Source organism: Pantherophis guttatus, chromosome 5, assembly GCF_059756535.1.
Source record: "Pantherophis guttatus breed Tessera chromosome 5, ASM5975653v1, whole genome shotgun sequence".
Classification (NCBI taxonomy): domain Eukaryota; kingdom Metazoa; phylum Chordata; class Lepidosauria; order Squamata; family Colubridae; genus Pantherophis; species Pantherophis guttatus.
This window is the reverse complement of record NC_142067.1, coordinates 7,398-28,716: the sequence shown is the minus strand read 5'-3', so window position 1 is coordinate 28,716 and position 21,319 is coordinate 7,398. Positions and strand designations below refer to the sequence as shown.

Sequence of the window (21,319 nt, the reverse complement as noted above, 5' to 3'; positions counted from 1 at the left end):
TGTGGACCGTGCTGAGCGGATGGGGTGAGGCATGGCTTACTTACCTGGGCGTGAGAGGGGGGCAGGTCTCGAGAGAATGCCACCGGAAGCCTCTCCCGGATGGCTTCAGAAACAGGAGGCTGCCCAGCAGCTCCTCAGAGGCTGCTAGGCCGCCGGCGATAAGCACTCCCCCTGCCCAGCTGCAGGCACTGTGTGAGTGACGGCCGGCTGGAACGGGGCCCTCCACTGGAATCTGACAAGGGGGAGCAGAGGGGAGGCATTACTATACTGTAAGCTGCCCAGAGTAGCTGCATTTGTGAGATATGGGGCACAGAAGCCCAATTCAAGCCAACGAGCAAGGCAGGAGCCAGCAGCCTTTCTTGCCCAGCTGAAGCGAAGGGCACCTCTGGCACTTCCCTGGAAGGAAGTGCCTGCCTGAGAGAGAGCTGGCAAAACCAGAGCTTCTCCCATAGCTCAGTTTTCACTGCCTTTTGCACAGATGCATGACAAAAAAATTTTCGCTGGTAAGCAATGTTACGGAAAATGCCCCCCCCTCCCCCAAGCAGCCTTCTGTGCCAACACAGGGCATGGATTTCTTAGTTGATGGTCGCACACAATAGTGGGTTAGCTTTCACACAGAACAGACTCACTTATCTTGTGGTGAAATAAGTGTGCCAAACTGAAAAATATTGCGTGTACAGAGGGGATGACAACAATATTATTGCCAACTGCTTCCTCTTCTGACCAAAAAGCACAATGTGAAACATGTAACGAAGTCCTCACTAAACCCCCACCCTTCCAAAGAGCTGGACGGCTCAACTAACCCAGGAGACGCTGCAAGAGCCATCAATCTGGACTGAAAGCAAAAGCGCCCAGCTATTGAAAATCACTGGCTGGCAAAATCTTACTATGTTTGTTACAAAGAAGTTTCCTTCTCCCAAGAATCCAAGTCAACCCTGGGGCGGTGATTTAGAAAACCAGAAGACTGGAGTAGGGTTAATGTTATTCCAGTCTTTGAAGATGTCCATAAGCAGACCCAGGAGGCAACAGAACAACCAACCTACCGATGCCTGCAAAAGTCCTGGAAAAGATAATCAAGCAGGGGTTCACAAGCCCTTTTGTTCCTTTCAAAGGGCTTGTAGATCTCTGCTTGATTATCCTTTCCAGGACTTTTGCAGGCATCGATAGATTGGTTGTTCTGTTGCTTCCTGGGTCTGATTGCTAGCAACCTGTAGTGTTTTTGTTAAAAAACAGGTCATGGTAGGCAAACCTTATGGCTATTTTGGACATGACCAGATCAGCTGGCCAAGATACCATCAGTAAGGCATGTGACCATTTGACCTTTTTCTTCACCAAATGGATGGCTGTATGATGGATGGCTTGACATCTGGGCCAGAAACCATCCACAAACTCTGGTCCTTAAACCTAACCTTTAGCCAAGAGAGGTGTGTAGTGGGACATGTCAAGCGTTCTGTTCTGGCTCAAGTTTAATACTTATTTGGAAAATGTATATGGCCACCCACTCACTCTCATGGCTTAAGAACAGTAAAAACCCAGCATAAGAGAATAAAAAAACTAGTACCTTCCCATCCACCCCTTGGTGACAACACACAATAAAATGAGTCACTCGATGGGCTCCATCCTGCTTTGGGTTCCCTAGGCCCATTGGCAGAACCAAGTCTTCCGGGCCTTCTGGAAGAGTGTCAAAGCAGGGGCCAGTCTAATCTCTGCAGGGATGATATTCCAAAGAGAGGGAGCCACCCTCTCTTATTTTTGCGCATGCTCAAAGATGGCGGCTCGCGGGTGAAGCTCCGATGTCTTGGGGCAATGTAGGAGCTATCTTGGATTCCTAGAGGGCCGAATTTCCAGCTGTCGGCCCTGGCCCAGCAGGTGAATAGGAGGACAGCCCGTTGTGAGCTTTTGGGCTCTCTCGAGTCGCTTGTGTGGCTGTCTGGAGCCGAGGAGCGCCGCGAGGCTATGGCGGCGCAGACGGGAGACTCGGAAATGGTCGGGGTGGTGCTTTTTGCCTTGGCGTCCCCCCAGCGGCGGCTGGATGGGGGTGGGGGGTGCGGTGGTGATGGCAGCATGTTGGAGCACCGCTAGACCCCCCCCCCAAAAAGCTTGGGGCTGCCAGCAGCAGTGGCGATGTTGGACGCAGCGGCTGTGGCGGCGGGAGTGAAATGGCCGCTGGGGCGATGCCGAGGGGAGGGGAGTGGCATGATCCTGATCGAATTCTTCGAACTCAGACTTTTCTCCAACTGGTCTATTGTCAGCTGTGGAAGGGGGAGTTCTGGCGGATTGATTTGGAGCTGCCCAGTTGGTGACCCCTCTGAAGACCTGGGATTTAAGGGGGGATTAGAAGATCTTGTGGAGACTAGAGGGTTTGGGAAGAGCTGGGCTATGGCGTGGATTGGCCTACCGCCCTGGTCCGTCTCCACCCCGCCTCTTCCCACCGCGGCCCGGTTGTGGCCGTTGGTTGGGATCACTATCATCCTGACTGGACCCTTCCTGCACTTGGACTCATTAGCCCCTAAAATGACTACAGTTGACCCCCGGTTCTGGCTATACCATCAGTATATCGACATCTGTAATGCCTTGCTGCGAGGACAGGTTTAAGCCTGGGCGTGGGCACCGAGGGAGTCACTTCTGTTGCAGCTGTCACCGAATAAGATCTGTTACCAGCCGCCGTGAGAGGGTGGCTTGGTCACTGCTTTCCTGGGGCAGTGGCCTGAGACCCCTCTCCACTGTCGTGAGAGGACAGTGGAGCCCGGTTGACCCGTGCCGGAATGGTGAACTTTCTCTCCCGGACCTTTTTCTAACCATCACCACTGAATCCTTGGACTCATTCATCTTCCCCAGACAGACTTTAGGATGTATTCACCGGCTGAGCTCTTCGCGCTGCGAGACTCCCCCCTCTCGCAGGCCTGGCCCTCCATGTTATCGAGGGCCTATCTTGATGACAGGTTTTGGAACCCCGAGAGATGGCATGTAGCGAAGAGGGGTTTTTATCTAAATTTTTAATGAAAATTTTAAGGGGACCCGGGAGGAAGGGAGGGGGTTGTAAAGGTGGACCGGGGGGGGGGGGGTCCAGATAGCCACTGAGTGGGGTGATGGGTCGATCGGCTGCAGCAGAGGGGTCGTGGAAAGAAATTTAACCGGGGAGCAGGGGGGCGACAGGAAGGGCAGTGTAACTGAAATGAGTGGGAGGGGCAGGTATGAGGGGCACAGGGGGCCATATCATGTGTTGGGGGTGCACACACGCTGTTTATGAGCAATTGCGCACTCCGGCCCCCAATGCGCGACTCGTGTCCTGGGTTGCACAGAGTCTCAGGCCCTGGATCCGCGGCTGATGTTGTATAATGCCAGGTCGGTTGTTAATAAAGCCCCCCTCATTTGTGATATTATGGAGGGGGGTGCGGACCTGGCAGGTATTACGGAGACCTGGTTAGGCCAAGAGGGAGGGGGTCCCCCTCATTGAAATATGCCCACCAGGTTTCTGTGCATTTCATTAGCCAAGGGCCCAAGGGAGGGATGGGGGAGTGGTGGCGATTATTAGGGAAAGTCTTTGTCCGAGGGAGACCACTGTTCCTCAGATAGCTGGATGTGAGTCCCTTTTTTTGAAGTGGGGCCGTGGGGTGCAGATGGGTCTGCTGACTACGTACCTGGATCCCTGCCACGTGGCGGTGACCCTGCCCGAGCTGCTCAATGTTATTGCCAGGGTGCCGGTTGATACCCCCAGACTTATTGTCATGGGGGATTTCAACCTACCATCCGCAGGTGAGGCGTCAGAGGCGGCTCTGGAGTTCATGGCTTCCATGGTGGCCATGGACCTGACCCAGTTAGTTCAAGGCCCCACTCACATAGGGGGACACACTCTGGACTTGATTTTTGTCTCTGGTCAGTGGTTGAATGATCTTGGTAGAGGGGACCTAGATATCAAACCCTTGACATGGGCAGATCATTCGCTCCTTCACTTGGACTTTCCAGCCGTTTCTCCCCGTCGCAGGGAGACAGAACCAACCAGATGGTTCCGTCCCAGGCGCCTGATGGATCCCGAAAGGTTCCTGACGGAGCTTGGGCCGTTTCCTGAGACCCTGGCACACGACTCGACTGAAGAGCTGGTGGCCGCCTGGGAGAGTGCAGCCGCCGGAGCTTTGGATCGCGTCGTGCCTTTGCGGCCTCTGACCCGATGCCGATCTCAATTGGCTCCCTGGTTCCCTGAGGAGCTGAGAGAGATGAAGCGTCGGAAAAGACGCCTAGAGAGCATTTGGAGGACTAGTCAATCCGATTCCGACCGGACACTGGTGAGGTCTTATATCAAGACCTATCTAGTGGCGATAAAAGCAGCAAAATCTAACCATTTTTCTGCTTTAATCGCATCTGCAGAGAACCGCCCAGCCGCTCTGTTTAGGGTGACCCACTCCCTTCTTCGGGGGGGAGTGCGGGAAGACCCCTTACAGGGTCGAGCTGAGGATTTTGTGCAATTCCTGCATGATAAAGTCGCTCGGATTCGGGAAGGCTTGGACTCCGATTGGATGAGTCCAGGGGAGGAGACAAGGGCAGGTCTTGAGAATATTATCTGGGAGGAATTTGATCCTGTGGCTCCCAAAGATGTGGACAGGGTTCTGGGTAAGATTAGTGCTGCCACGTGTTTATTGGACCCGTGTCCCTCCTGGTTGGTACTGGCCTCCTGGGAGGTTACATGAGGCTGGCTCCAGGGGATGATAAGTGCTTCTCTGAGTGAGGGTGCCTTTCCCGCTGCCTTGAAAGAGACAGTGGTGAGGCCCCTCCTCAAGAAGCCTTCCCTGGACCCTGCTGAATAGCTAACTACCGTCCGGTCTCCAACCTTTGTTTTGTGGCAAAGGTTGTTGAGAGTGTGGTGGCACGACAGCTTCCCCGGCACCTGGATGAAGCTATCAACCTGGGCCTGTACTAGTCGGGCTTCAGGCAGGGGTACAGCACAGAAACGGCATTGGTCGCGTTGGTGGATGATCTCTGGAGGGCTCGGGACAGGGGTTGCTCCTCTGTCCTGATCCGATTAGATCTCTCAGAAGCTTTTGATACCATCGACCATGGTATCATGCTGCAGCGGTTGAGGGGGCTAGGAATAGGGGGCACCGTACTGCGGTGGTTCTCCTCCTTCCTCTCCGACTGTTCAGTTTGTGTTGGCAGGGGGGCAGAGGTCGACCTCGAGGCGCCTCGCATGGTGAGTGCCGCAAGGGTCGGTTCTCTCGCCCCTTCTGTTCAATATTTATGTGAAGCCGCTGGGTGAGATCATCCGTGGTTTGGGGGTGAGAGTCCATCAGTACGCTGATGACACTCAGCTGTACATCTCCACCCCAGACCACCCCAACGATACCCTTGATGTGATGTCTCGCTGCCTGGAGGCCGTGCGGGTCTGGATGGGGAGGAACAGGCTCAGACTCAACCCTTCCAAGACCGAGTGGCTGTGGCTTCCGGCGTCCCGATATAGCCAGCTGGTGCCATCGCTGACTATTGGGGGTGAATCTCTGCCCCCCACAGAGAGGGCTCACAATCTGGGTGTCCTCCTGGATGCACGGCTGTCTTTTAAAGAGCATATGACGGCCGTGGCCAGGGGGGCTTTTTATCAGGTTCGCCTGATTCGCCAGTTGCAGCCCTTTCTGGACCAGGACACCTTGCGCACGGTCACTCATGCCCTTGTCACCTCCCGGCTGGACTATTGTAATGCTCTCTACATGGGGCTCCCCTTGAAGAGCACTCGGAGGCTCCAACTGGTCCAGAATGCAGCCGCGTGGGTGGTTATGGGCGCAACCCGTTGTGCCCACGTGACACCCCTCCTGCGCGAGCTGCACTGGCTCCCAGTGGTCTTCTGGGTGCGATTCAAGGTGTTGGCTACCATCTTTAAAGCGCTCCATGGCATAGGACCCGGGTACTTTCGAGACCGACTTCTGCCACTAGTAGTCTCCCACCAGCCAGTTCGCTCCCACAGAGGGTCTCCTCAGGGTGCCATCGGCCAAGTTATGTCGGCTGGTGACACCCAGGGGGAGGGCCTTCTCTGTGGGAGCCCCAGCCCTGTGGAATGAACTGCCCCCGGAAATGCGTAAGATCTCCGACCTCAGGGTATTTTGCTGTGCCTTTAAGACCCTGCTGTTCCGCCAGGCCGGGCTATCAATATAATGATTTTAAATTGGATGTTTTAAATTTTGGGGAGTTTTAATATTGCCGAAATTATTTAATAATTTTAAATTATTTTAATTGCTGTCCTTGTGCTTTTAATAGGCTGTAAGGACTCAGGCTGTAGCCTGAGTCCTTCGGGAGAAGGGTGGTATAGAAATAAAATTATTATTATTATTATTATTGTTATTCAGGGGTCCCGCCAGATGGACCTCCTTAGGGGACAGGACCTGCAACATTCCTTGCTTTCCCACTCTGGTGGGTTGAGTGGATGTGACCAGCAAGAGACCGTCCCTGAGATAACCTGGTCCCATGCCATCAAGGGCTTTAAAGGTGACAACCAACGCCTTGAATTGCATCTGAAAGCAAATTGGCAGTCCATGCAGCTCCCGCAGGAGAGGTCACACACGTACACACCTTGGTCTGCATAAAACCGCTGCATTTTGTACCAACTGGAACTTCTGGATGCTTTTCAAGGGCAGCCTCCTGTAGAGCGCATTGCAATATCAAGACAGAAGGTAACTAGGGCACGAGTGATTGTAAGCAGGTATTGTTGGTCCAGGAAAGCGCATAACTGGCACATAACACACAGTTGCGCAAAGGCCCTCCTGGCCACAACTGCTACCTGCTTGTGAGTCTACCCACAGATTACACACTGGGTCTGTTGGGGCAGTGCCACCCCATCCAAGACAAAAGGTGTCAATTCTCCATGGATCAAAGAACCTCAAACCCAGAGCTATTCTCTCTTGCCAGGGTTCAATTTTAGCCCGTTGCTCCCCATTCAGCCCTTAACAGCCTCCAAGCACTGCGAGAGGGAGGTCATGGCATCGCTTACCTCACCATGGGCCAAGATACACAGCTGGGTGTCATCTGCATATTGATGGTATCTCAGTCCATGGTGACGGATGATCTCACCCAGCAGCTTCATGTAGATGTTTAACCGAAGTGGAGAGAATACCAAGCCCTGCAGATTGCCGCAAAGCAGTGGGCAAGGGCTGGACCTTTTGCTTGCTATCTACACTGACTGAGAGTTGCCACAGAGGAAAGGAGTGAACCAGGACAGCACAAATCCCCCACTCCCAAAGCCGCACCTGAAGGATACCAGGGTTGATGATATCAAAGGCAGCCGAGAGGTCAAGAAGGGATGTGCTACTCTCATCCAATCCTGCCAGAGATCATCAAAAAGTGCGGCCAATGCCATTTCCATCCCATATCCAGGCCTGAATCCTGACCCAGAAACCTCTGGAGCTGCCATGCAACCACCATTTCAATGACCTTCTTCCCCACCACAAAAGGGAAGATTCGAGACTGGCCAGAAATTATCCCATAGGGTGGAATCCAGTGATGGCTTCTTAAGAAGAGGGCAGACCAGAGCCTCCTTAAATTGCTGGGGGACTGCCCCCCCCTATGAGGAAGCATTACTCCCCCCCCCCACCTATCACCTCCTGGGAAGCTTTCATAAGCCAGGAGTCTCAAACAGAGGGTTAGGGTTAGCTCAGACAAAAGGGGAGAAGAAGGATGTTCAGCAATCAGCAGATGATACAAAGCTTGGGGTGCAGGGGAGATGACAAATATCTCAGAAGAGGGTCAGGATTGAAAACAATCATTATAAACCTGAATATTAGGCTTTTTCCAACGAAGTGCTGTTCAGTGGCAACACATGTAAGGTTGTAAGAATAGATGGTTGTGGTCCTTGAGTAATACGCTCTGAGGAGGACCTGGGTGTGCTGCCAGAGGCATGAGCCAGCACGGCCTGAAGCTGCCCAGTGAGCTAATGCGATGTGGGCTGCCTCAACGGAGGCAAAGGGTCAAGATCACAGGAAGGGGCAGTTTCCCTGACACTGCACTGCGCAGGCCTCGCCTGGAAGACCATGTCATTTTGGCCACCTCGGTACCAGAAGGATGTTGAGGATCAGAAATGAGTGCAGCCGAGATGAGGAGGGAGGCTGTATCTTATTAAAAATGGTCACAGAAACTGGTTATGTGTGGCCTGAAGAAGAGAAGGCTCTGGGGGATGGGAACCCAGCCTTCCCCTACTTGAAGGGCTTCCCAGGGGAAGAGGCTGGGCGCATCTTCTTTGTGGGGCCCTGGGGCAGGACAAGAGCCCACTGGATGGAATGGAAGCTGGATGGAAGCCTTATGGAGAAAGATCCAAAAATTTCCTCACCACAAGAGTTCTCAAGTAGTCACTACTTGGAAATGCAGGGCCTCCAGCACTGGAGGTTTTGGGATGGCTTAAGGATTTCTGCAGGTCGGGGTTGGACCACACGTCCTTGCAACTCTAGGTTTCTGAGTTAGGGTTCAGGTTAGGGTTAGAATCCCCTAAGGTGTTTTACTTGGCCAGAGTTTAAGCAAGTTAGCTACCATTTCTGACACGGAGTAAAAGAGGATTGAGAAAGGAGTCCCCTGGGGTCCCAAGCTCTTCGGAGGAGCTCTTTACACTCTTCTGTTGGTGCAAGGGATGACACAGCTAACCTTCAAATCCAGGAACAACCCACCCATCTCCCAGGGCTCTCCATCCGATCCCCACAGCCAACAAAGAAACATCCTAAGGGGCTCTTGCAGGACAGGCTCCCGCATGGGCCCAAGGAGGCCTCAACCCATCCGCACCTGCTGACAGTGGAGCCCCTCCAAATGCAGAAAATGCCAATCGGTGAGCACCAACTGCCCAGAACTGCAGCCTCCGTAGATGAAGAGGTAAGCCTGTCCTACAAAAAGAGCAGAATGTTAGGCCCCTTCCTCTCTCCTCCTCCTAAGGCTCCTGATACACCTCAGGCCCGCTGGGGGGGAAGAGCCCCTCCCAAAGGACTGGGACCCCTGAGCTACAGGATCACTGGACTTTGTTTTGAGGAGAATCTGGAGCATTTGCACAGCAGGTCACACAACTCTTTTTTGAACTGCTGGCAAAAGACTTTACTGCCCGAGTGTCTGATAAACTGGGGTGCTGAGCACAAGACCTAGGAGCAGTGGGGAGCGATTCCCAGAAGCCTCCAACTCGCCTTGGAAGAACAGCTGGGCTTCATCGGTGCCCTTCCCTGCCTCTTCCCCTCAGGGGGTGAGCTTTCCCTTCCTACCTTCATGAGTGACTTCTGTGGAGGTGTGTCTCCAGCGGGGCACGGAGAGGCCCTCAACAGGTGGCAGCGGAGCGAGCTCAATGATGGGGTTGCCGGGGCTCAAAGGATCGGCATCCGCCAGCCCCTTTAAGCAAAGGGGGGGCAGAGCAGGGCTCACTGGAGACTTACGGCCACCAAGCACGACAGCCCAGCCTGAGCGCAGGACGTTCACGGTGTGGAAAAGCCGCCCATCTGCGGAAGGAGAGAAGAAAGCTCTTGTAGCCAGGGAGGGCCCACTTGCCTGCACCAAGAGGTCCCCCCACCCATCCCTGTCGCTTACCCCAAGCCATTTCTAGCTCGGCCAGTCTGACTTTGTCGCTTCTCCAACCTTCCTGGTGCTTGATCAGAATATGCAGCTCAGTCAGGCGGCAGTGGCGCCCACCATGGTCCCCAAAGCCACCAGTGGTTAGAATTACGTCTGGGGCAAGGAGCACTGAGCAATGACCATAGCGCTTCAGGCCAACCACTGCCTCACCTGCCCCAACAAAGGATGCAGCCACGGTCCCAGCAAAGCAAGGTGCGCGGTGAGACAGGGGGGCTGCAAGGCAGAGAAAAAAAGAGCCACGTCATTCCAGCAGCAAAATGCAGCCACCCCAGCAGGCCAGGCAGCAGGGAGCCTCTCTGCTCCAGATGAAGGTGCCTGGGGAAAAACTGATTTGGGTCTGTAGGAAAAGGTTCCTGCACAAGGTTCCTCCACCATTTCCTTACTCAGACAATGAATCTTTCCTTGAATTTAACCAAGGTAAGAAAGGCCCTCTGCATCAGGCCGGGCTCATCTTAGCTGAGTGATCTGTGGCCAGCCAGGTATCTCCGGGGAGCTCTCAACCAGGCTTGGAGGGACAACTTTATATCTCCATCATTTGGAGGCACACTGTCCCTCCCACTCCCCCCAAGCGAACATGGTGTCTTTGAGATCCGATCAATGTCCTGGTGAGCCACAGACACACACCGGTTCAGCCCCCCACTGCCATGCCCGTGGAAGCGAATGCCGCAGTTTAACCACAGGTGAAGAAGCGCTTCCTTTTCTTGTCTCCTGTACTAAATCCAGGCTGGTACTTGGAGAGGGGGAGAAAATTTTTTCCCTGCCTTGCTTCATTAGTGTTGTATTTACAAACCAGATTCTGGGCAGTTTTTGATAAGCAGAAAGAAATAAAACAACCTTATGTAGTCCCCAAAGTTCTTAAAAGGTACAATAAGCAAAATATAAAATACAAAACAAAACAAAACAATTCTGCACAAACAGGGCATCCGCTTATGCTGCCAATGCTTGATGAACAAAACTGCCTTTGCTGAAGGTGCCAGGGACCATCCTAGCTTCAGGAAGCAAGGCTCCCACGGCCTGCTCAATGCATGGGGGTCCCCCCCAGCCCTCCTCCTCCTATTTCTTCCCTCTCCGCCCCCCCAAGGATTCCCTTCAGCCTGCAAGGGGTGGGGGCTGAGCCAAAGGTAATGGAGCTGAGCTGTTCAGGGCTTCCTGAAAGCAGGCGAAGCAACTGGGAACAACGTTCAACCGAAAGAAGGGAAGGCTGAGGGAGGCATAGGACTGTTCTTCCAGTACAGGAAGGGGTGCTGTGGACTTATTCTCCAGAATGACCAAGTTTAAGACAGGGACTGGCCAGGGGTGGGGAGAATCCAAACCTGGAGGCAAGAGGAGGGACAGGCAAGAAAGCCCCCGAAATCGTAGATGCCGCTTCATGGGAGATTTTCAAGGGGTGATTGGAGCGCCATTCCTTTGGGATGGTCTGAACTGGGTAAGGGAGGTTCCTTCCAATCTTAGGATTCTATTAATCTCACAGTCAACAGCACTGTTGGGAAACTTAGCTTTCAAACTTTCAAAATGTTAATTCTTGGTTCTTTAATGTATCAACATTCTAATGTATTTTTACCATGTTGTAATCTGCCCAGATGACAGTGAGGTGGGTGCATACAAATTTAATAAACCACCCCCGGAAGAGAACCTTTGTAAAGCCTTCGGAAGTTGTGGGAGCTTCATCACTTGAGACTTTCAAGAAAAGATTGGACTGCCATTTGTCAGAAATTGTGTAGGGTCTCCTTCTTGAGCTGGGGGTTGGACTAGATGACCTATGGGGTCCCTTCCAACTGTTAATCTGTTAAAATCTGCTTAGAAACCTACATTCTTTGTATTCAGTATAAATTAAATAGTAATTAATCCATGGCAGAGATTGCTGCTGAGAAAGAACCATTTTGAGGGTATAATTTTAATTCCTTTTTAAGTTAAGGGATTTTCAAGGGAAGATCTAAAAAACACAGAGAGCTGCATAGGGGAGGACAGCCCACCTTGCACAGCCTCCGGTATCATGCAATGATTAACCAGATGCCTTCAGGAAATCAGTGTGGACAAGAGGACAAAAGAAAATATCCTTTAAAGCTAATGCTACTTCTCTGAATAGAACCACTTTAGGAGCTAGCAGAGCTAATGCAACTTTGGAACTATTTAGACCTGCAGGTCTCCATCAGCCCTTGTGCAACTGCACCGGTCGGGGAGATAAAACAGGATGAAAACATCCCACCAAGTCATCACTGGCAACCAAGGCAGAGGACACGTCGGGCTTTTACCTTCCATCCTGGAAAATACAGGAGGTGCAAAGGAGGCCTCTCCCTTGGATGCGGCAAGGATGAAATAATGGGAGCACTTCAGGTGCCATTCCTGGAAGAACAGAGAGGTCGCCATAGGCTCTCAGTCACAACAAACCCCTCTACACATTGGGGCATTCTGAAGACTTGAGGAAACAGACTTGCAGCAAACAAAGGTTAGAAACACTTTGTGCGCTTCTATGATAAGCTAAATGTCATATTGTCGCACACTCAAATGCAATTGCTTTAGTACTGCAAATAGGAATTATTTTATATCCTACGTTAAGATTGTACTGGTGTCCTGTATATCATATTTTGGTTGCACCAGATGAAAATACTCTTCTGCCGCCATCCTACTCTATTTCTACGCTGGCCATGGAGAAAAAATCTTTTGGTCTTGTGGCCGGCTGCAAGCCACCTCGCCTCCCTCTCTACATTCTGCACCCACCAGACAGAGGGCAGACCAACCTCAAATTCGTCAAAGGGCTCCAGAGCTTGAATCCTCTTCTGCTCTTCTCCAGGCATAAAGCTCCTACAGAACTCGTTCATGTCCATGATGTGGCATTCCGTCCAGCCCTAAAGAGAAGGCCGTGGCATTAAGACCAAGGCACAGCCATCCCATTGGCCCACTCCGGTCTCCCTTCCACCAGTCCAAGGCTCACACCCACCCTCTGGAGAAAGCGCATCTGTTGAGCCTTGCAGTCTGGGTAGGAGGTTAGGGAGCGGAGCGGACACTGTAGATGGCTGAAATGATTTTGCATGATACGGCCAAAAGGGTCGCTGGGATGAATCTGCTCGTACAGAATGAACCAGGCCCTCAGAAAGTGCCCAGCTGCCCACTGAATCAGAGCATCTGACCTGGAATGAACCAGAAAGAAGGGGAAGTGCACCAAGGAAGAGCCCAGACCATTCAACCGGAGGCCAGGGAGCCATCTGACTCCCAAACAAGTCCAAGCTGTGAGAATCTTCAGGACCATTCACATTTGCCCAGTTCAAAGCTGGAAATGGATCTGAGACCTCTACAAGAGATCCCACCTGGCAAAGCTTGGAAATACCTTCTTCTGAATATCCCTGAGGAGATGATGCAGTGGGATTAAAGGGAAAGCAGAAGGATCCATGGATCCAAAACTGCTGCCACAACATAAAACTGTTTTTTAAGAATAGTTGTACTCTATCTTATTTTGACTTTGTGAGGCAGCAACCAGAGGAGGGGAAGGCTTCCAGTCTGCTCCTATTCAATCTTGAGGTGACTAGGCTGCAATTTTCAGCAGTAATTGTTGCAGGGAGCAGATTTCCAACAGTCTCTATGTGAGCGTGGAAACTAATGTCTCGGCTCAAAATAGCTCAAAATATTGAGGTACGGCTCTCAGGTATGAAAATCTGGCTGGGAAGTTAGCTTGGTTCTACTTGTAGCTCAAAAGTACAATTACTTGGTAAACTGCATGGTAGTTAATATTCACCAAATCAGCGGAATGCAAAAACAAAAAGAATATACAGCGAAAACACTACTTACAAAGCATGTTAAATCTAATACGCGAAACACAACACAATCGTGACTCTTTTGCCCTAACCTTGGAAAGCCACAATCTGCTGAGATTTAACACAAAACCTGCCTTCTCAGGTGCAGGCCAGGCGCCCCGCTGGGGCGGGCTTTACCGGACGGCCGCAAGGACCAAAGCACGAACCTCTCCACCTGCATGTAGGGCAGGACCACCTCCGCAAGGATCAGGGTGGGCGTCGCGGGATCCAGGCCGGCGCCACGCAGGGCCCCTTCCAGCAGGGCCAGTTGGGAGAGATCCACGCCCAGGAGCCGGTAATCATCCCCGGAATACTTGACGCTTCCTACAGGGAAGGCAAAGCGCGCTCGGTGCCGGCCCAGGCGGCTCCCTTCCTCCTCCCCTCCTCCGCATACCCACCGAGATCCTCGCGGACGCCGCCTCCCGCCAAGGCGCGCAGCTCCGCCGAGCCGGAGATCAGGGCCGCTTTGCGGGAGGCCACCTCGGGGAGGTCCACCTCGAAGAACCGCCCGCCGCTTCCCGCCAGCAGCCCCGCGTCCTTCAGGCAGAAGTAGAGCGAGTCCCAGCCGGCGCCCAGAGACACCACCTGTGGTGCGGGAGGGACGGGGTCAGACGGCGCTGCGGAGGGAGGGAGGGAGGGAGGGAGGAGGAGGGAGGGGCCCGAACTTGCCTGACTGCGCGGGTGGCCCCGAGTGCCCATCAGGAAGGCCCGCAGGCTCCGCTCCACCGCTCGGGCCCGGATGTGGTAGCCCCTGGGGGGGGGAAGAGAAGAGCGTGAGCGGCGCCCCCCCCCGTTTCCCCCGGAGAGGAGAGCCGCGCCCCACACGCCCCCTCCTCCCCCGGAAGCGCCGAGCGGGTCGGGGCCCCTCACCGGTGGATGGCGGGGGCGCGGCGCGGGCCTCCCCGGGGCAGCAGCTGCAGCACGAAGCGGTCCGAGGTGTAGCCCAGGGCGGCGGCTGACCTCTTGCTGGCGGCGCTGCTGTCGCCGGTGCCGCTCACCCGTGGGGAGGGCCGGGAAGGGGGGGCCCGCGCGTCCCCGCCGCTCTCCCGCCGCTCCCGCCCCCGCTGCCCGCCCATGTGCTCAGCTGCCAGACGGAGGTCGCCTCTCGCCCCCTCCCCAGGCCGACTTCCGGTCCTCCCTCCACTTCCTGTCCGTACGACCTTCTCGGCATGGCGGACTTCCTGTCTCCGCCTTCCTCTCCGCTCTTTCCAGCACGGCTCACTTCTTTTTCCTGTCCTCTTATTCCTCTCCGTACAGCCGGGGTTACCTTCGGAGTGCTTGTTTAGGTTGGGCCCTCGTGGTGGAAAGGCCGGAATGGCCAGGCCGCAAGAAGGAGAAAAAACCTGGCAGTGCCGCAAGGACCAGCCCCGCATTTCCTGACTCCCGCAGTCGACTGAGGAGCAGCCTGGTGGAAACAGCCCCTGAAGTCTATAGTCTCTTCCTCCCTCCCCCATTACTTAGTTAGCAGTCACCTCATTCCCCCCCCCCGCCACTCATTTTCTCATCGCCCATAATATGGCCGCCCGCATGTTCTTGGCTTTTCGCTGCGTCTGTATGGAAGCGGCTGACAACCGGTGGTGGTGGCTCCACCAGATATTTGGAGACTTGGTCTCTTTGTACCCTTTCCATTTGGAAAAACGACTGGCCGCGTGGGGAACATAAAGTTCATTTGTTTGAATCGCACGCTTCAGGATTGTGCCAAAGGCACCAGCTGCCTGCAATTACTGCAGGGTTCGAATCTCGCCAAGGCTCAAGGTCGACTCAGCCTTCCATCCTTTCTAAGGTAGGTAAATTGAGGACTCAATTTGTGGGGGCAATAAGCTGACTTTGTCTAAATATACAAAAGGATGAAGGCTATTGCTGAACACATTGTAAGCTGCCCTGAGTCTCTGGAGAAGGGCGGCATATAAATCAAATTAAAAAAAAAACAAAACCTGGACCTTGTTTTTCTTTCAAGACGTTTCGCTTCTCATCCAAGAAGCTGCTTCTTCTTTTTTTATTTTTTTAAATTGATTTATATGCCGCCCTTCTCCGGAGACTCAGGGCGGCTTACAATGCGTTAAGCAATAGCCTTCATCCTTTTGTATATTTATACAAAGTCACCCACAAACCGGGTCCTCATTTTACCCACCTTAGAAAGGATGGAAAGCTGAGTCGACCTTGAGCCTGATGAGATTCGAACTTACAGTAATTGCAGACAGCTGATGTTAATCACAATGCTATTAGTCTGCTGAGCCACCAGGCCCTTCTTCTGAGCTGAAGAAAAAGATACCACGAAAAATAGTGTTATGCCACTGACATTAGTTAAAATTAAGTATTTGGATAAGTTTCAGGTTGAAGCTCGGTCCCTGTTCTTAAATCCTCCGAGAGTCCAGCAAAGAGCTGCTGTCCAGGGTGCTGTTCCACAGACCGGCAGCTGTGCAGAGAAGGTCCTTTTCCTAGCCTAGGGGCACTTCAGTTCCTGGCCAGAGGGAGATTCAGAAAGGACCTGCAGGGCCATCTAAGCAGCAGTAGCAGAACCCAGAATGGAAGGGAGGAGGCAGCAGTGGCACATGAAGCACAGGGTTGGTCCGATAGTTTGGGTTGAGTTGGCACTGTTGTTCCAAGCATATTGGCAACTTCAGTGGTTGTGTTTTGTTTGTCTTTTCTCTAGCACCCTTTTGGGGGCAAGAAGCAGTCTACATAATACCTGTTTTCCCCACTTACTTAGAACTTAGCTCAAGTTCAGCCCTTCCAAGACTGAGTGGCTGTGGTTCCCGGCATCCCGATATAGTCAGTTGACTCCATCACTGACTATTGGGGGTGAGTCTTTGGCCCCTGCGGAGAGGGCACGCAATATGGGAGTCCTCCTGGATACGCAGCTGTCCTTGAAGGAACATCTGACGGCTGTAGACAGGGGGACCTTCTGTCAGGTTCGCCTGATTCGCCAGTTGCGGCCCTTTCTTGATCGGGATTCCCTGTGCACAGTCACTCACGCCCTCGTCACCTCACGCCTGGACTACTGCAACACTCTCTACATGGGGCTCCTCTTGAGGAGCACCCGGAGGCTCCAACTGGTCCAGAATGCAGCCGCGTGGGTAATCACGGGAGCCGCCTGGCGCTCCCACATAACACCGCTCCTGCGTGAGCTGCACTGGCTCCCAGTGGTCTTCCAGGTACGCTTCAAGGTGTTGGTTATCACCTTTAAAGCGCTCCATGGCATAGGACCTAGTTATCTTCAAGACCGCCTGCTGCTATCGATGACCTCCCACCGACCCGTGCGCTCCCACAGAGAGGGCCTCCTCGGGGTGCCATCAGCCAAACAATGCAGGCTGGTGACCCCCAGGGGGAGGGCCTTCTCTGTGGGGGCACCTACCCTCTGGAATCAGTTGCCCCCAGATATAAGGAGAATCCAAGACCTCGGTGCCTTCCGCCGTGCCCTTAAAACTTTCTTTTTTCAGCAAGCCGGGCTGGCTTAACATATTTTTTAACACTTTTTAAATTTTTAACTGGTTTGTTATCTTAAATTGGGGCCAAATTAATATATATCCTTTTAATAGTTTTTTTAATGTTTGTATTGTATGTTTTTATCTGGCTGTACACCGCCCTGAGTCCCTCGAGAGAAGGTGCGGTATATAAATTCGAAATAAAATAAAAAATAAACTAGGCCGCTTGATGGATGCAGATAGATCTCTTCTGTGAAGGCCTTACATCAGCCTGCATTCTGGGAAAGAGGACGGGGCGGGGTGGGTGGGACAGCGAGTGCTTGAAGTTTAGAGTTAATGAGTGGGATTGTTTTGTGTTATGTTTCCTGATTGGCTCCACTGGCCCAGTGATGTTGATACCAGCCTCTCAAGCCGTAACAAGCTAGACTGTCTTTTCCCATCAGGACATTCCATCCGTTGGTGTCTCCTGGAAGAGGCAGAACCGAGGAGACAATTGCACTTATCATAGCAGTAACTTCTTGAGAAATGCTGACAAGAACATTTGTTTTTAGTGGTTCGGGGTTTTTTGTAGCAGAGTAAATGTGTTCCGCTGGAGTCGTCCTCTCAGAAGACATTATGAAACGATGTTATGATATTTATATAGTTATTTACCAAGCATATTTAAATTATATTAAAGTAACCAAAATATATTTACAATCCCCAAGCCATGTCACACTTTTGAGCACCCCTAATGTTTGGAAATTGAAAGCTGAAAAATTTGACACGCTCTATGAATACTTCATGTTTCTGGGACTTTTCTGTGTTCAGAGACCTTCTTTTTGCCATAATTTGTGTTTTTGGGTTATTTTAATTATTGTGAAGGAGAGAGGCCCAAGCCACTTTAAAGCGCAATCATGAAAATAAGAGGAAACACACCCATATTTTACAGGTCTGCCCAATCCAATCACAGAAGACCGAAGTTGCCACTCCACCGTCTCAGAGGGGACCTGACTTTGAAACCCCCGCGTGCAGCCGAGGGGAGAATATGGAATGTTGAACAGGGAAATGCTTTCAGGGTATAACAGGTTTTGTTTATTTGCATGCTATTAATTGTTGTTGCACATTTGGCAACCACACACCTTTATACTTCATGGAATTAAGGAAAAGTACAAATAATTCTATATAATTAGCAAGGAAGGAGAAAATCATTCAGGTGGCTTGCAGAAAGTCTGAGCAAAGCGATGAAAATGTCGGTGAGGGAGAAAAGTTACTTTGGTAGGTCTTGAGGCATAGCATAGAGAGTGCAATGTACAAATGAAGAACAGTGGATAAATCAAGGGAAACATCACACATTCTTGTGAAAAATTAGCCTGCATTTCTGTTTTCATTTAGTGCAAGAAAAAGAGCAATCCTCCTGAACCTTGCGGGGGTGACCTTGGAGGCCTAGGTCTGCACGGAAGGAAGCACTAAGGTGCATTTATCCAAGCAGCAGCTACATCAAAAACACCTTTATGCAAAAGGCACTATTAAATGATGTTGACCAGCTGGACTCTGCTAAAGTTCTCCATGCCTCTCAATTAAAAGGATACACCATACAATTGTCAAGTGACAGAACTGTCCAGTAAACGCTACTTGTGCAATCCACAAAACTTAGTCCGTGAATTGTCAGACAACCATGAATTTTGCACCCACCGGCTATCCTCAGCCTTCCGAGAGAAGAAAAGGTCCTAATATCACCCTTTGACACCTTCAGTGGCTTGGCACCCACCTCTCTGAATGTGCCCAGCAGGACAGGACTTTCAGAAGATGCTTTTGTTCTGCGACGCCATGTCCGCAAACATAGGGGCAACTTCAGTAGATGTTTTGACTTTGTCTTTTCTTTTGCCCCCTTTTGGTGAAAAAAGCTGCCCGTATAACACCCATTTCTTCCATTTTCTAGAACCGGTCTGCTTGATGAATGCAGGTAGAGTTCTGCCGAGAAGACGTTACATCAGCCTCCCTTTTGGGAAAGAGAAAGAGTCGAGCATGTTACTGCCAAGATAACTATCCTATTCTTTGTGCGGGGGGGAGAGCGAGAGCTTGGAGTTTAAAGGTAAGGAGTTGGTGTTTTGTTACATTTCTAAACGAGCGCCACTGAACCAGTGATGTAGATAACTGCCTCTCAAGCCCTAAAAAACTAGACTTTTCCCAACAGGACTCCACATCAGTTGGTGTCTTCTGGGAGAGGCAGAAGCGAGAAGGTCATTGTGGTTCCCTGAGTTCTATTTGAAAGGTTGAGAATAACTTTTGTTTTCAAAGGAGAAAAAAAGGCATTTGGCTGGAGTCTTCCTCAGAAGACAATTACACCCGCGTGTTTCAGGGATTAAGGAAAGAGCTGCCCTAGATCACTGCAGATCTTGCTGCTGTTATCATGGAACCTGAGAAAGGGAGTTTCCAAACGCCTGGTGAAGAATTTGCTTCTTTCCACGATAGAGTGAGATGGGGGAGGAGGGCATAGAATAGAGTGAAGCCTGGAGTCACGGTGGGAGGCAGAATCTGGCTCTAGCAGGGAAGGAAGGAGGATGGGTGGGAGATAGCTTTCCTCTTTTTATGTGTTGGAATCTGAGGGGACTTTTGAATGGAAAGCTGGCACTGCTTTCCTAAGACTATTTAAGGAAAGCGGTCCTTTTGAAATTTTTGTTTCCCTTCCTTTGGTGGCGCCACCGCTTTTCCTTGCCGCCTTCTTACCAGCAGCATCTTCTCAGGTTTTGATATTCCGAGTGCTGGGATGCCTGGATTCTGGCAGTACCACTACTGGGCATGGACTCTCTAATCTTGCCACTCTTTGTGGCTCAAGTATACCGCCTGTCTGATGGTTTTGTTCCCTTCCTTGACTTTGATGTTGCCGTTGCTTTTCCTTGCTTCCAGCTTACTGCAGAATCTTCCTAGGCTCTAATGTTCTGGCTGTGCCACCACTGGGCATTGACTCTCTGATCTTGCCACTCTGTCCATTAATTGTACCATCTCTCTCATGGTCGCTGTTTCAATAGTGTATACATGCTAGAAATTCCAGCACATTCCAAGACTGCGCTATTTGGAACTTTGTCCTGCCAGGTGATGCCAAGAATTTGTCGGAGACAGCGCATATGAAAGGTGTTCAACTTTCTCTCCTGCCGTGCGTAGAGGGTCCAAGACTCACTGCAGTACAAGAGTGTGCTGAGGACGCAGGCTCTATAGACCTGGATCTTTGTATGTTGAGTCAGCTTCTTATTAAGCCATACTCTCTTTGTAAGTCTGGAAAATGTGGTGGCCGCTTTACCAATACGTTTATTCAGCTCAGTATCTAAAGAGAGAGTGTCAGAGATAGTTGGGCCGAGGTACACAAAGTCATGGACGACCTCCCGTTCTTGTGCAGAGATTGTAATACAGGGAGCTGAATCCACGTCCTGACCCATGACTTGTGTTTTTTTTCAGGCTGATTGTTAGTCCAAAGTCTTGGCAGGGCTTGCTAAAACCGTCCATAAGTTGTTAAAGGTCTTCAGCAGAGTGAGCAGTGACGGCAGCATCATCAGCGAAGAGGAGATCCCGTAAGCATTTCAGCTGGACTTTAGACTTTGCTCTCAATCTAGAGAGATTAAAGAGTTTTCTGTCTGATCTGGTCCAGAGGTAAATACCCTCTGTTGCAGTTCCAAAAGCATGTTTCAGCCTGACAGCAAAAAAGATCACACTGAACACAGAAATGGTGGTAGACTTTAGGAGAAACCCTTCCATACTTCCACCTCTCACAATACTAGACAACACAGTATCAACAGTAGAGACCTTCAAATTTCTAGGTTCTACCATATCGGAAGATCTAAAATGGTCAGCTAACATCAAAAACGTCATCAAAAAAGCACAACAAAGAATGTTCTTTCTGCGCCAACTTAGAAAGCTCAAGGAGCTGCTGATCCAGTTCTACAGAGGAATTATTAAGTCTGTCATCTGCACCTCTATAACTGTCTGATTTGGCTTTGCAATTCAACAAGACAGACACAGACTTCAGAGGATAATTAGAACTGCAGAAAAAACAATTGTTACCAGCCTGCCTTCCATCAAGGACCTGTATATTGCACGAGTCAAAAAGAGGGCTGTGAAAATATTTACAGACCCCTCACATCCTGCACATAAACTGTTTCAACTCCTACCCTCAAAACGAAGCTATAGAGCACTGCACACCAGAACTAGACAAAAGAACCATTTTTTCCCGAACGGCATCACTCTGCTAAACAAATAATTCCCTCAACACTGTCAAATGATTTACTAAGTCTGCACTACTATTAATCATCTCATCGTTCCCACCACCTATCTCCTTCCACTAATGACTGTAAAACTGGAATTTTGTTGCTTGTATCCTTATGATTTATATTGATATTGTTTTCTGATTGCTTATTTGTACCCTATGACTATCATTAAGTGTTGTCCTTTATGATTCTTGATGAACGTATGTTTTCTTTTATGTACACTGAGAGCATATGCACCAAGACAAATTCCTTGTGTGTCCAATCATACACGGCCAATAAAAAATTCTGTTCTGTT

General features: G+C 51.1%; 1 protein-coding gene and 1 long non-coding RNA gene across 12 annotated transcripts in view; one reads left to right on the top strand and one right to left on the bottom strand.

Moving 5' to 3' along the window:
* Positions 1–14,767, bottom strand: part of LCMT2 (leucine carboxyl methyltransferase 2) — a 22,614-nt gene extending 7,847 nt beyond the window's left edge. For 2 of the 10 annotated variants that reach the window (XM_087894545.1, XM_087894546.1), the window contains exons 1-11: positions 14,232–14,765; positions 14,031–14,112; positions 13,760–13,946; positions 13,529–13,685; positions 12,512–12,701; positions 12,312–12,419; positions 11,826–11,916; positions 9,529–9,786; positions 9,210–9,440; positions 8,746–8,843; positions 45–232 (exon numbers count right to left, since the gene is read on the bottom strand). In XM_087894545.1, the coding sequence (XP_087750671.1) occupies positions 45–232; positions 8,746–8,843; positions 9,210–9,440; positions 9,529–9,786; positions 11,826–11,916; positions 12,312–12,419; positions 12,512–12,701; positions 13,529–13,685; positions 13,760–13,946; positions 14,031–14,112; positions 14,232–14,734 (2,093 nt within the window). In that variant the 5' untranslated portion in view covers positions 14,735–14,765. Of the gene's footprint in view, positions 1–44; positions 233–8,745; positions 8,844–9,209; positions 9,441–9,528; positions 9,787–11,825; positions 11,917–12,311; positions 12,420–12,511; positions 12,702–13,528; positions 13,686–13,759; positions 13,947–14,030; positions 14,113–14,231 lie in introns of all 10 variants that reach the window. The other 8 variants (XM_087894547.1, XM_087894548.1, XM_087894549.1 and 5 more) reach the window with 7 other exon arrangements.
* Positions 13,790–21,319, top strand: LOC117670881 (uncharacterized). Of its 2 annotated transcripts, none has more exons than XR_015734361.1 (5): positions 13,790–13,951; positions 17,715–17,841; positions 18,158–18,619; positions 18,705–18,857; positions 20,219–21,319. It is a non-coding gene; the product is annotated as an uncharacterized LOC117670881 (long non-coding RNA). The 2 variants fall into 2 exon arrangements; XR_015734362.1 differs by having other exon boundaries at positions 13,816–13,951; positions 18,158–18,236.